This window comes from Manis javanica, chromosome 7 (genome assembly GCF_040802235.1).
Source record: "Manis javanica isolate MJ-LG chromosome 7, MJ_LKY, whole genome shotgun sequence".
Classification (NCBI taxonomy): domain Eukaryota; kingdom Metazoa; phylum Chordata; class Mammalia; order Pholidota; family Manidae; genus Manis; species Manis javanica.
Window position 1 is genome coordinate 108,464,520 of NC_133162.1, and position 15,715 is coordinate 108,480,234.

A 15,715-nucleotide genomic window follows, 5' to 3' on the forward strand; every position below is an offset into this window, starting at 1 on the left:
CTATAATGTTCTTCTTTTTCTCTTGTTGCTTTGTTTTGAAGTCTATTTTGTGTGAAAGAAGTACTGCGATACCTGCTATTTTCTCTTTGTTGTTTGCATGAAATATCTTTTTCCATCCCTTCACTTTTAGTCTGTGTATGTTTTTGGGTTTGAAGTAAGTCTCTTATAGGCAGATGGGTCTTACTTTTTTTATCCATACTGTAACTATGTCTTTTGATTGGTGCATTCAGTCCATTTACATTTAGAGTCATTATCGATCGATATGTGCTTATTGCCATTGCAGTCTACCTTAACTCACTTATTACACTATTATAAACACAATGTGAAGGTTTTTTTCCTCTCCCTTCTTATTCTTCCTCCTCCACTCTTTATATGTTAGGTGTCATCCTATACTCTTTGTGTATCCCTTGACTGACTTTGTGGATAGCTTATTTAATTTAGCATTTGGTTAGTATTTAATTGGTCTACTTACTTTGCTGTGGTTTTATTTTCTGTGGGGACAGCTATTTAGCCTTAGGCACACTTCCATCCACAGCAGTCCCTTTTAAATACACTGAAGAGATGGTTTGTGGGAGGTAAATTCCCTCAATTTTTGCTTATCTGGAATTGTTTAATACCTCCTTCAAATTTAAATAATAATCTTGCTTGGTAGAATATTCTTGGTTCAAGGCCCTTGTATTTCATTGCATTGAATATATCATGCTGCTCCCTTCTGGAATGTAAGGTTTCTCCTGAGAAGTCTGATGATAGCCTGATGGGTTTTCCTTTGTAGGTGATCTTTTTTTCTCTCTCTGGCTGCTTTTAATACTCTGTCCTTGTCCTTGATCTTTACCATTTTAATTATTATATGTCTTTGTGTTGTCTTCGTTGGGTCCCTTGTGTTGGAAGATCAGTAGACTTTCATGGCCTGAGAGACTATTTCCTTCCCCATTTTGGGGAAGTTTACTGCAATTATTTCTTCAAAGACACTTGCTATCCATTTTTCTCTCTCTTCTTCTGGTACCCCTATAATGTGAATATTGTTCCATTTGGATTGGTCACACAGTTCTCGTAATGTTCTTTAATTCCTAGAGATCCTTTTTTCTCTCTGCCTCAGCCTCATTGTATTCCTGTTCTCTAATTTCTGTTCTATTTACTGTCTTCTCTACCTCCTTTAATCTGCTTTTACATCCCTCTATTTGTTTCATTTCAGTTACTGTATTTTGTAAGGTGTCTATCTCCGTCCCACATTCGTCTCTGAGTTCTTGAATATTTTCTGTAGATTATGTCTTTTATTAGCATGCTTATGTATATTATTTTGAATCATTTTTCAGGAACATTGGTGATTTCAGTCTCAGAGCCCTCTGGTGTTTGAGGGATTTTTGGATTGAAAACGTTTCTTTTGCCTTTTCATAGTCCTGGAGTGATGGGAGTGGTTGCAGGCAAGTGGTACCAGTGTTAGCTGGTAGGACAAAGTCCCTTCCTGCTTCCCAGTCACAGTGCCTGTCTCGATTGTGCCAGTTAACTGCATGCAGGGAGTGGCCTCTGGGTTAATCCGCTAAACTGCCATGGGCAGGGTGGCCCTTGTTATGGCCTAGGGTGATGGCGCTCCTTGCAGGCATGCGGTGTGGTTTCTGCCTCGAGGACTAAGCCCTTTTGTGCTTCCTAGTCTCAGTGCCTGGCTTTGCTGTCTGTGCTGGTCAACCACGTGCAGGGAGTGGCCTCTCAGTTAATCCCCTAGTCTGCCGTGTACCACACATCTTCTTCATCCATTCATGTACTGATGGACACTTAAGTTGCTTTCGTATCTTGGCTATTTTAAATGTGGTGACAAAAAGAGAGGTGCATATCTTTTTGAATCAGGGACTTTGTTTTCTTTGGGTACATTACTATAAGTTAAATAACTGGGCCCTATGGTATTTGTATTTTAGCTTTTTGAGGAACCTCCGTACTACTTTCCACAATTGCTGCACCAATTTATATTCCCACCAACATTGTAGGAGAGTTCCCTTTTCTTCACATCCTCACCAACAGTTGTTGTTTCTTGTCATTGAATAGTGGCATTTGACTGGTGTGAGGTGATACCTCATTGTGGTTTTGATTTGCTTTTACCTGATAATTAGTGATATGGAGCATCTTTTCATGTTGCTATTAGCCATCTCTATTTCTTCTTTGGAAAAATATCTATTCAGGTCCTCTGACCATTTTTTAATTGAATTATTTGCTTTTTTGATGTTGAGGTATATGAGTTCTTTATATATTTCAGACATTAACACATTACAAATAAATTTTTTATGAATGTATTTTCTGATACTGTCCCTCCCCCAAAATTGCTTTTGTTCTGCTGATGGTTTTCTTTGCTGTACAGAAGCTTTTTAGTTTGATATAGTCCCACTCGTTCATTTTATGTTTTGTTTCCCTTGCATGAGGAGATGTGTCCAGGAAAAAGTGACTCGGGGTATGTCAAAGAGATTTTTGCCTGTGTTTTTTTTCTAAGAGTTTTATAGTTTCTCGTTTTAAATTCAGGTCTTTGAAACAGTTTGAGTTTCCATGTGTATAGAGTTAGACAGTAATCCAGTTTCATTTTTTTCATGTAGCTGTCTAGTTTTCCCAACACCAGTTATTGAAGAGACTGTCTATTTCCTATTGTATATTTATGGCTTTTATCTTACATTAATTGACCATATGTTTGGGTTTATATCCGGGCTCTCTTTTCTGGCCTGTTGATCCATGGGTCTGTTCTTGTGCCAGTTCCATAATGTTTTGATTACTGTAGCTATGTGGTTTAGCTTGGAGTCAGGGAGCATCATACCCCCAGCTTTGTTCTTTTCTCTCAGGATTGCTTTGACTATTTGGGGTCTTTTGTGGCTTCATATGAATTTTAGGATTATTTGTTCTAGTTCACTGAAAAATGCCATTGATATTTTGATAGATGGTACATTTTATCTATAGATTGCTTTGGGCAGGATGGCCATTTTGACTATCTTAATTCTTCCTATTCATGAACATGGTATAGATTTCTATTTATGTCTTAGTTTCTCTCGTGAATGTCTCAGAGTTTTCAGAGTACATACAGGTCTTTCATTTCATTGGTTAGGTTTATTCCCAGGTATTTTATTTTTTGGGGTGCAATTGCAAGTGAATTGTTTTCCTCATTTGTCTTTCTGCTTGCTTGTTTTCAGTCTATAGGAATGTAGCAGATTTCTGTGTATTAATTTTATATCCTGTAACTTTGCTGAATCCAGTTATTCTGATAGTTTTTTTGGTGGAGTCTTTAGGGTATTCTTTCTATAATATGTCATCGCAAACAGTGTAAGTTTAACTTGTTACCAATTTGGATGGTTAGGACCTCCAGTACCTTGTTGAAATAATAGTGGTGAGAGTGGATGCCCTTGTCTTGTTCCTGATTTTAGAGGAAAAGTTTTCAGCTTTCATTGAGTATGATGTTAACTGTGGTTTCTCAAATGTTGCCTTGTTAATGTTGAGCTACATACCCTCTATACCCAGTTTTCTTTTTCTTTTGTTTTTAATTTTTTATTAAGGTCTTATTGAAATACACTCTTTTGAAGGTTTCACATAAAAAAAACAATGTGGTTACTACATTTACCCATATTATCAAGTCCCCACCCATACACCATTGCAGTCACTGTCCATCAGCATAGTAAGATGTCACAGATTCACTATTTGCCTTGTCTATGCTACACTGTTTTCCCCATGATCCCCCACGCCATGTGTACTAAATCAATCCCCTTCTCCCTCCCTCTCCACCCGCCCTCCCACACCCCTCTCCTTTGGATAACCACTAGTTCCTTCTTGGAGTTCTCTCAGTCTGCTGCTATTCTGTTCCTTCAGTTTTGCTTCGTTGTTATACTCCACAAATGAGGGAAATCATTTGGCATTTGTCTTTCTTCACCTGGCTTATTTCACTGTGCATAATGTCCTCCAGCTCCATCCATGTTGTTGCAAATGGTAGGATTTGTTTCTTTCTTATGGCAGAATAGTATTCCATTGTGTATATGTACACATCTTCTTTATCCACTCATCTACTGATGGACACTTAGGTTGCTTTCATATCTTGGCCATTGTAAAAAGTGCTGTGATAAACACAGGTTTGCATATATCTTTTTGAATCTGAGAAGTTGTATTCTTTGGGTAAATTCCAAGGAGTGGGATTCCAGGGTCAAATGGTATTTCTATTTTTAGTTTTTTGAGGAACCTCCATATTGCTTTCCACAATGGTTGAACTAGCTTACAATGTCACCAGCAATGTAAGAGGGTTCCCCTTTTTCCTCATCCTCACCAGCATTTGTTGTTCTCAGTTTTTTCAATGCTGGCCATCCATACTGGTGTGAGGTGATACTGCATTGTGGTTTAATTTGCATTTCCCCAATGATTAGTCATGAGGAGCATTTTTTCATGTGTCTGTTGGCCATCTGAATTTCTTCCTTGGAAAACCATCTCTTCTTATCCTCTTCCCATTTGTTAATTGGGTTATTTGCTTTTTGGGTTTTGAGGTGTCTAAGTTCTTTATATATTTTGAATGTTAACCCCTTGTCAGATATGTCATTTACAAATATATTATTCCATACTATATGATGCCATTTTTTTCTGTTGATGGTGTCCTTTGCCATACAGAACTTTTTAGTTTGATGTAGTCCCATGAGTTCATTTTTGCTTTTGTTTCCCTTGCTCGAGGAGGTGCATTCAGGAAAAAGTTGCTCATGCTTATATTCAGAAGGTTTTTGCCTATGTTGTCTTCTAAGAGTTTTACAGTTTCATGACTTACATTCAGGTCTTTGATCCATTTTGAGTTAACTTTTGTGTATGGAGTTAAACAATAGTCCAGTGTCATTCTCTTCCATTTAGCTGTCCAGTTTTGCTAATACTAGTTGTTGAAGAGGCTGTCATTTCCCCATTGTATTTACATGGCACCTATATCATATATTAATTGACCATATATGGTTGGGTTGATATCAGGGCTGTCTAGTCTGTTCCATTGGTCTATGGGTCTGTTCTTGTGCCAGTACCAGATTGTCTTGATTACTGTGGCTTTGTAGTAGAGCTTGAAGTTGGGGCACATAATCCCCCCAGCTTTATTCTTCCTTCTCAGAGTTGTTTTGGCTATTTGGAGTCTTTTATGGTTCCATATGGAATCTGTAGATTGCTTTAGGCAGAGTCACATTTTGACAATATTAATTTTTCCTAGACAAGAGCATGGGATGAATTTCCATTTGTTAGTGTCCTCTTTAATTTCTCTTAAGAGTGTCTTGTAGTTTTTAGAGTATAGGTCTTTCACTTCCTTGGTTCAGTTTATTCATAGTTATTTCATTCTTTGGGATGCATATGTGAATAGAATTGTTTTCCTGATTTCTCTTTCTGCTAGTTCATCGTTAATGTATAGGAATATAACAGATTTCTGTGTATGAATTTTGTATCCCACAACTATGCTGAATTCAGTTACTAGATCTAGTAATTTGGAGGTGATTCTTTAGCTTTTTTTATGTACAATATCATGTCATCTGCAAACAGGGACAGTTTAACTTCTTCCTTGCCAATCTGGATGCCTTATATTTCTTTGTGTTGTCTGGCTGCCATGGCTAGGACCTCTGAACTCTGTTGAATAAAAATGGGGAGAGTGGGCATTCTTTGTTTTGTTTCCTATTTTAAAGGAAAAGCTTTCAGCTTCTCACTGTTAAGTATAATGTTGGCTGTAGGTTGTTTGTATATGGCCTTTATTATATTGAGGTACTTGCCCTCTATACCCATTTTGTCAAGAATTTTTATCATGAATGGATGTTGAATTTTGTTAAATGCTTTTTCAGCATCTATGAAGATAATATGTGGTTTTTGTCCTTCATTTTGTTGATGTGTGGTGGATGATGTTGATTGATTTTCGCATGTTGTACCATTCATGCATCTCTGGAATAAATTCTACTTGATCATGATGGATTATCATTTTCCTCTATGTTTGAATTCAGTTTGTTAATACTTTGTTGAGTATTTTTGCATCTATGTCTGTAAATTTCATTTTTTGTGGTATCTGTGCCTGGTTTTGGTATTAGAATGATTCTGGCCTCATAGAATGTGTTTGGGAATATTCCTTCCTCTTCTACCTTTTGTAATACTTTGAGAAGGGTTGGTATTAGCTCTTTAAATGTTTAGTAGAATTCAGCTGTGAAGCATCTATTCCTAGACTTTTGTTTGTTGGAAGTTTTAAGATTACCAGTTCAATTTCATTATGGTTAATTGGTCTGTTCAGAGTTTCTTTTTCTTCCTCAGTCTTGGAAGATTGTATTTTTCTAGGAAGTTGTCCATTTCTTTTAGGTTGTCCTATTTATTGACATAATATTTCATAGAATTCTCTAATAATTCTTTGTATATCTGTTTTAGCCATTTTGACTATTGCTTTTTCATTTCTGATTTTGTTTATTTGTGCACTTTTTACTTGACAAGTTTGGCTAGGAGGTTGTCTATTTTGTTTATTTTCTCAAAGAACTTTCTCTTGCTTTCAGTTATTTTTTTCTATTGTTTTATTCTCTAATTTTATTTTTTGTGAGGTATTTTTATGTCCATTCTGCTAACTTTGGATTTTAGCTCTTTTTCTAGTTTCTTTAATTGTGAGTTTTTACTGTTCTTTTGGGATTGTTCTTGTTTCTTGAAGTAGGCATTTATTGCTGTGTACTTCTCTCTTAAAACTGCTTTTGCAGCATCCCACAAATTTTGTACTGTTGTATTTTTGTTTTCATTTGTCTCCATTTATTGCTTGATTTCTGATTTAATTTGTTCATTGCATCCATTGATTATTTAAAAGCATCTTGTTTAGCCTACATGTGTTTATGGGCTTCTTTGTTTTCCTTGTGTAATTTTTTTCTAGTTTCATGCTGTTGTGGTCTGTGAAGTTGCTTGCTATAGTTCTTTCTTTTTAAAATTATTGAAGCTCTTTTTGTGGCCTAGTATATGATCTGTTCTTGAGGATGTTCCATGTACACTTGAGAAAAACATGTATCCTGCTGAGTTTGTTTGGAATGACCTGTAGATAATCTGTTTTGAGATGCAGTGGGACTGGCAGAGATTGCCTGTTCTCCATGAGCAGCTGGCATCTTAGCCTCCCATAGTGCTCCCATTCTCCCTTGTTTCCAGCTCTGATAATCACCAAACTAAATACAGTGTGGACTGGTGTGCCCAGAGTAGGACTCCACAGCCAGGTGTGCAGAGTCCCTAAATGCCTATCTCCTTCACTCCACATCCCGCTCCATTACTCTTCCTCCTGCCAGTGGGCTTGGATGGAGAGAGGGCTTGGGTCCTGCTATATCACGGATCTGCCACACTTCTCTGTGTGATTTTCTCTTCTTCACCAGGTGTAGGTTTATTCTGTAGCCTTCTGGTCATTTTCAGGTTTAGTTGCTTTCATGGTGTGTGTGTGGGGGAGGAGGTTTCCACCTTGCCTTCCTACTTGGCCATCTTTTTCCCAGTCTCTTGCAGTGGCTATTCTTTCTCCTCTCCTACAGACACTTTCTCTTGACTTGTGTCTATAAGATTTCTGTCTGCTGTTTTTCTTATCTTTTAATTCTCAACTTAATTTTCAACTCTTCAGAGAAATCCGAATTGATCTACCCATATTTAAAGTAGCCTCCTCTGTATCTGATGAAGAATTTTCAGCTATTTCATACTAAATTACTGTGTCTTATTTCTTTTCTTTTAGTTTCATTTATTGCTTGCTTAGCTATTTGTTCACCTGTTTGTTTCATATTTCCCCCCATGTTTCCTGAGCTTGAATAATATGTTCTAAACAGTAGCTTCTAAATTATTATTAAGTAAATAAATATTGGTGGATGAATGAATCAAAATGAATTTCTTCCTTTGAACTAAATCATTTAAGTTGGTGGGTTTCCCCACACACCTAGCATCTGATTTGAATCAGCTATTTCTTTATTCTAGGAATCAAATGAATAACACCCTTTTGTTTATGTATTTCTAAAACTAAATCCTGTGTCCACTGATATTGTGCCTTAAACTCTGTTAATTTTATAATTTCACTTAATATTTGATCTGGTTTACTTATTTTGTCAGAATGTTTTAAGAATTTTTTTAATAAGTCTATAGTGTTATTAAACATGGATTTATTATATACATTCAGACCTATAAAAATCACTATTCCATTAAGGTGGAGGTTTTTACTCTTTGTTTTTCTTTTTGATTCATCTATCTTTGGCTGGAATATCTTGTGTGAATTTGTTACTCCACCAAATAGCTATTGAGATAGTATAATTCTAGACAGCTGAAAATGAATTTTTACTGCTTTAAACATGAATAAAATTATGACATAGTATAGATTCCTTGTGCTATACTCCCCGTTTCCCCTTAGGACTCTTGTTTTCCTCAGGCATTTGACAATGAGAAAAATGGGGCCATACTGATTTTTGTTCCTTTAAAGGTATATGTATTCTTGTAATGTTTTTCTCTCATTTTGAATTTCACAGAAATAAATCTCAGTAGTGGTTTCTTATTGTGATTGGTTATTTCTAGTGCAGATTTTTAATAGCTTCTTCATATTTAAGTTTAATTGTTTTCATACTTTTTGAGGTCTTTTGTTTCTGTATATCTTTCAGGTAGCTGTTTTTAATCTTGTTTTATTTCATACTGTTGTTTTATTGGGATAGACGCAGAGCAAATATTTTCTTCTGCATTTTGGTTGAAGCCCTTCCTTTTTCCTCTAGTAGTTTCTTTCCATAAGATTCATTTGTTTCCTTCCCTCATTTATTATTCTTAAATAGAAAGAAGGTTCCCTAGACTTTTTAAGTCCCTGTGTTGGAATGTAATCTTGAAGCATCCTCCACCCACCCCCCTATAGAACACACTACTTAAATAGCTCTTCTAGTTTGCCTCTTTCTTCTATAGACTTGAGTTGCAAAGCAGCAGCATCTAGTCACTAATATCCTGGTTAGGTTATGATGAATTGATTAGGTATCCACATGGATACACTATGAGAACAGCTAACCAGATATCTGGCTGTAGATATATATATAGAGATAATAAAAAAAAAAAAAAAAAAAAAAAAATAAAATTAAAAAAAAGAAAGAAAAAAAGAGAAAAAAGACGAAAAAAAAAAAATAAAAAAAAAAGAAAAAGAAAGAAAAAAGGAAGAAAAAAAAGAAAGAAAAAAGAAGAAAAAAAGAAAAAAAAAAAAAAAAGAAAATATAAAAAAAAAGAATGGAAATAAATAAAAATAAAAAAAAAAACAATTAAAATAAAAAAAAGAAAAAAATAAAAAAGAAAAAAAAAAAAAATAAAGAAAAAAAAAAAAAGAAATATAAAAGAAAAAAAGAAAAAAAAAAGAAAAAGAAAAAAAGAAAAAATAAAAAAAAAAATAAAAAAAAAAAATAAGAAAAATTATAAATAAAAATAAAAAAAAAAGAAGAAAAAAAAAAAGAAAGAGAAAAAATAAAAAAAAAAAGAATAAAAAAAAAAAAGAAAAAAAAAAAAAAAAAAGGAAAAAAAGGAAGGAAAAAAAAAAAAAAAGAAAAAATAAAGAAAAATAAATAAAAAAAAAATAAATAAAGAAAAAATAAAAATAAAAAAAAAGAAAAATAATAAAAAAGAAAAAAAAATAAAAAAAAAAAAAGATAAAAAAAAAAAAAGAAAAGAAAAAAAAAAAAAAAAGAAAAGAAAAAAAAAAAAATAAAAAAGAAAAATAAGATAAAAAAGAAAGAAAAAAAAAATAGAAATAAAAATAAAAGAAAAAAATAAAAAAAAAATAAAAAATAGAAAAAAAGAAAAAAAAAAAGAAAAAAAAAAAAAATAAAAAGAAAAAAAAGATAAAAAGAAAATAAATAAAAAATAAATAAAAAAAAAAAAAAAAAGATAGAAAAAATAAAAAAAAATAAGAAAAAAAAATAAAGAAAAAAAAAAAAGAAAATGGTATCTGGTAGAGAGTACTCGATAGGAAGTCTTATTTGAGAACTTATTTGTTTGAGATTCAAGTAGACATATGTGGAAATCTGTATAGTTCTTCTTACATAGAATTACCTGTTAGATCGCATTCTGAGTTTTAGTTCAAAATTTAGGAGTCTGACAGATGAGTGACTAATATTTATGGTTTCCAAGGCTGTCCTAATATTGCAACCCTTTTTATTCTTATGAATATGTCAATGAAAAGATGAAAGGAGGTGAATCACATACTAATTACTGTAAGTTTTCATATTATTTTGCCATTTTATGTTCATGATCTTACTTAAAACATGTTTATTTTTTTATTTGTGCTATTTTGGAAGGTAGGCCTTTATAAAGTAATGTGTCATCTATAAGTAAGTATTAAGTTTGTTTAGATTTCAGCTTATGTCACACAGATTTATGATTTCATTTTTAAAATATTATTAAAACAATAGAATCATGTTCCCTCATAGTCTAATTTAGGAAAGTATTTTATGACTTTTAAAGTACTTCTTCCCTCATGATTCATTCAGCTCAAGTTTTGATCAGTAAATGAAATCTCTTTTCTTTGTATTAAAGTACTCAACTGTGTGGGATATTGCATAATTCTTGGAAGACTGCAATAAAGTGGCAATGTCTCGGGAACCCACCCCACCTCTCCCTGGAGATATGTCTACTGGTCCTATAGCAGAAAGCTGGTGTTATACACAGGTACATTGTATTTAAAATGCCTTACTTTATGTCACAAATATATATTTTGAGAATATTGTTGAAGCACTTTGGCATAGTTACAGAAGTGGTAGAAGAGTATGGTATAGGATGTTTTAACATGACAAGTTAAAAGCATAAAAGTCATCATTATAAAAGTGGTTTTCTGAATCTCATAGGTTAAAGTAGTAAAATTTTCCTACATGTGGACCATTAATAACTTCAGTTTTTGTCGAGAGGAAATGGGTGAAGTGTTAAAAAGTTCAACATTCTCATCTAGCCCCAGTGATAAAATGAAATGGTAAGATTTTTTTTTTGTTTTGGATTTTAGTGTTTTTTTTTAAATTGAATTACAGTTGACATAATGTATTAGTTTCAGGTATAAAACATAGTGGATTTTTGTTTTTGATGTTATCATTGCTATTTTATATTTTTGTTGTTTCTGAATGGATATATTAGTCTAATTTTATATTAGATTTGTAATAAGTTCCTAGTAATATAAAGAACTGTGGCTATATTGATGGAGTGCTGTTTGCAGTATTATTTAACAAATGATTTCACTATTGCTTCTCTTTTTTGAATGTTTAAAAGTATTATTCCTCCATGTGAGCTTATTGTTTTATTTTAGGTGCCTGAGGGTAAATCCAAAAGGATTAGATGATGAAAGTAAAGACTACTTGTCCTTATATTTACTTTTAGTCAGCTGCCCAAAAAGTGAAGTTCGAGCAAAATTCAAATTTTCCCTTCTTAATGCTGAAAGGGAAGAAACAAAAGCAATGGGTAAGTGATTTTCAAACTGTGAAGAAGTCTCTGTGTAACTATATACTGTGACTTCTGTACTTTTATCTAGAAAAACTTAGGCTATTTTTTTTTCCACTAAAGTCTGCTTAACCTGAAATACTTATTTTGGCAATTACTTAATTTTAAATGTTTATATAGAGTTGCAGTTGTTTAGCCAAGTCTTAGACTTCATAAGACATGTAAAATTAGTTAAATAATATTAACGTTTAATTTTTTTGTGTCCTAAAATGACGACTCACTTGTCACTTAGAAAAATAATTGCTGTTAGGGCAAGGTGCCTGGCTCATTGCCTGGCATGTATAAACAAGTGTTAGGGAACTATTTCTCTTTTTCCCTTGCCAATTTTTTTTTTTTTTTTGCCAGATAATAAAATCTGAAGAACAATATGAAAGGAGAGTGAATGTCTTGATATTTGTCACTAGAATTGCTTGAAAAGTGGACTGAATGCTAACTTAAAGGAATTTTTTTTTTTAATTCTCAGGACCTACTAAATTCAGCATAGGCTTTACATATATAGCCAATTGAAACCATGTAGCCTAGAGTTTCATAATAGAACATTTTGATTAAATGGACAATATGCATAGTAGAGAAATATGTTGTGAACTATCACATTAAATTTTAAGTAATTTCTATAACTGAATTACAGTAGCAAGTAACACCATTATAAAAAAAGAAAACTCCAGAGTTTTAAATAGTACCTTTCATTGCCAAAGAAATACATAGTTTCACATACTTTTTCTGTTTGATGTTTCAGATAGTGGAGTGTTTTAGTCAGTTCTGATTCTTGTAGCAAAGTACCATGACTGGGTGGCTTACAAACAGACATTTATTCCTTACAAATCTAGAGTCTGAGAAGTCCAACATCAGGGTGCCAGGATAGTCAGATTCTGATGCAGGCCCTTTTCCGGGTTGTAGACAGCTTCTTGCTATGTCTTCACATGGTGGAAGGGGCTAGGGAACTTTGTTTGGTCTCATTTTTAAGAACACTGATCCCATTCATGAGGGCTCTATGCTCATGACCTCATGTAATCCCAATTACCAACCCCCTAATACCAACATATTGAGTGGGTAGGGTTTCAGAATAAGAATTTGGAGGGAATACAAATAGTCCATAGCATGGAGTACTCAATTAAATTTATTACTGGTTTTCCATCTCCACTTTATTAATTTGTATAACAAATAGTGAATACTATCTGTAGAGGATCTTGTTTATTTCATAATATACAGTTGTTACATAGTATGTTAGGCATTTGAAACATTTACTTAAGATGATTAAATCTTTTACAAATTATATTGAAACCATCTTTTGTACTTTTATGAAAGTTGTTTTTAGGGATGAGATTATGTTTAAAGACCTAGGAATGATAAGGGACTTTAGTGATTTCACCAGTTAATGGATTTTTCTCTAGTTTAGTAAAAACAGTAGGATGGATATCCCAGGAAAGTATAAATGATACCCTGGTGATTTAGAGAATCCATTTTTAAAGAGAGAAGCAGGAAATGGGAGGTATATTTTTAATTGGATTGTAATATTAGATGAGTATTATGTTAGTGCCAATGTATTTTGATCCCATTTTCATTAAAGGGCCTGCATTGTTAGAAAGATACTTCCTTCACCATGAAATTCAATCATGCTTTTCTTGTACATAGAGATCCAAAAATCTGAAAGTGAGCTCATTATGATGACCAAATTTTGAGTAATGTAGAATGATCTGGTTCTACTTGATAAAACTCTCATGACACATTATTTATGAACGCACATGTCTGTAATTATTATGGATGTATTGGCCAACTATTACATATTTACACATTCATGTAACTGTTGTCATTAACAAAAATTTTTCTTGCGTATTTGTTTTATTTAAACTTCTATTCTGTTTTCCACCAGAAAGCCAAAGAGCATACCGATTTGTGCAAGGAAAAGACTGGGGTTTTAAAAAATTCATTCGAAGGGATTTTTTGCTTGATGAAGCTAATGGTCTTTTGCCAGATGACAAGCTTACATTATTTTGTGAGGTGGGTACATTTTTTACTTCAAAGAACTCTATGACTATATTTAGTGATTAAAAAAAAGCAATGTAGAGCACAACTTAATTTTAAAATTAAGTAGTTGGTATATTGATAAGATTTCATTTGTAAACATCTACCAGCAAAAGCAGACCGGATTGTCTTAGAAATCAGTATGGTAGCATAATCTGAAAGAAGTCTGTCATAGCTCTGGCTATAAATTACGTATGCAGCTGTATTTCCATATATTAAACTTCTTCCTCTTAGGAAGCTACAGATATGTATATCTTCATATGAAATTTTCTGAATATCTTCTTCATTCTGTGTAATTCTGACATGGATGGTCAATATTTTTTGTCGTATTCAGATTGATTATATTAAACATTATTAGTGGTTTTATTGATTTGAATCTGTACTTAAAATAGTGGTAAAAGTGCCTGAAAAAGATCGGGAAGCTTTTTATTCATTCAAGCACATAGGTTCATTTAATCAGATAGATGTTATCATTATAAATAATAGCATCTCAAAATTTTAAGATATGCACATGTATTTTGATAAACTTAACAATGGATATGGATATGTATATACATAAAATGTCATATTTTGAAAGTTACCAGTACTACCCCTCCCAATAATTTACACTTATGATTTGTCTTAATTTGAGGTTTGGATTTACTTCTGTCATTGTTGTCGTTATACAGTTTTAACTATATGAATTGTTGAGATTCATCTCTGGAGAGAATTCAAGGGTTATATTAAGTTACCAATATAGTTGATAGAGAACATACATCAGTAATAAGGTTTAATGAAATGTTCAAGGTAGTTGATAAATTTCATATAAAAGTCAGTTGAAAATACTAAGATCAACTAAATTCTATGTTAAATCTATTATTGTAAACAAATGAGTATCTTGGAAACACAATACTTTGTTAACTGCTACTAAGTTAGCATGATTTCTTTATATAAAATGTGTGAAATTTCTCAGCAAGATTATAAACTATGTCATTATGCTGTGTCAGAAGAATAATTGAAGTATGGCCCCAGAGACTACATAGTGCAAATATAGTGCATCTTATTTTCACTTAGACAAGTTAAATGAACTGTAGGATGAATTTGTTATGAATGCAATTATTTGGTTGATAAAGCACACACCACAAGTGTCTTGAGCAGAGATAATCATTAAATAATTTGAAAAACAAATACTAAAGCATTTGTTGCCAAAAAAATCAGATATTCTAAGTGGTATTATAAAATTAGCATCTTTATTGTAGAATCTTCCAGAATTTTACCACTTACCTTCAGTTTCAGTATGTTAATTTTTAAGAATCATGTAATCTTAGCATTTAAAGACCTTAAAAGCTTTGTAATCCAATTAAAAAAAAAAACTACTGTAGCTATAAGTCTTTCTGTGAAAAATTTTAAAGAAAATACTTATTTTTTTAGAACTGAAGTAATTGTTTACAGATCCTTTCTTAAGCATATTGTATTGGAACCTAGCCAACCAAGAAATTCAGAATGAAAGCTGAAATGACGATTTGTTTTCAATATATATTTTTAAAGTATACCTTGTATTTCCATGCTAATGACTTCCTAGAAATAGAACCCCCCCCATGACTTACATTTTAAGTTGGCTTTGACCCTAGATTCAGTTTTGGAAATTACTCTAATGTGTACCTTTTTACTGATGTGGACGTTTATACCTTGGACACCATATTTGACATAGGTGGGCAAAAAGCACTTTGAAAAAACCTTCCTCATGCCCTCCACTGTTTCTTCCATACCTCTCATTGATGCCCTTCCTTCTACAGCCCCTTCAGCACTGCTTGCAGAAGAGGAGGAAGCATTGCACTGCCCTACCTAAAGAACTGCCTCCTTCCCCTCCCCTGCAAGTGGTGCTGTAGACAGGTAAGACAGTTTGGTGCTACCTTTTTTGTGCAAGACATAACTTAATCTTGCAAGTTCCATACTGTGAATCAAGTAGCCAGAGGTAGAGATTTCTAGCAGTATAAACAGCTTTGCCACTTCTTTCCCAGAGTGATGTAGAAGATAAGAATTGAGGAATAAGTAGAAAAAATAGAAAACTTGTTAATTAGTTCATCTTTTGAAGTTCCCAAAGATTTTAAATAATCTCATAGCCCCATGCCATTTCATGATACACAGAATATACTTGTACAAATAAACTATATGTGAGCTTTAATAAAATTAAATGAATTATTTAGAAAGATACGTATTTTCTCCAGTCCTGTTTTTCTTATGTTTAAGATAGCCTTTCTGTTTCAAAATACTTGTG

At 32.8% G+C, this 15,715-nt stretch overlaps 1 protein-coding gene across 6 annotated transcripts in view; it reads left to right on the forward strand.

The window, feature by feature from the left end:
- The window catches only part of SPOPL (speckle type BTB/POZ protein like), a 97,686-nt gene that overhangs the window by 62,191 nt on the left and 19,780 nt on the right, over nucleotides 1–15,715 (forward strand). For 3 of the 6 annotated variants that reach the window (XM_073241385.1, XM_017659584.3, XM_017659583.3), the window contains 4 exons: nucleotides 10,489–10,620; nucleotides 10,797–10,918; nucleotides 11,246–11,397; nucleotides 13,307–13,434. In XM_073241385.1, coding sequence (XP_073097486.1) covers nucleotides 10,543–10,620; nucleotides 10,797–10,918; nucleotides 11,246–11,397; nucleotides 13,307–13,434 — 480 coding nt within the window. In that variant the 5' untranslated portion in view covers nucleotides 10,489–10,542. Of the gene's footprint in view, nucleotides 1–10,488; nucleotides 10,621–10,796; nucleotides 10,919–11,245; nucleotides 11,398–13,306; nucleotides 13,435–15,233; nucleotides 15,331–15,715 lie in introns of those variants that run through there. The other 3 variants (XM_037020755.2, XM_073241386.1, XM_073241387.1) reach the window with 3 other exon arrangements.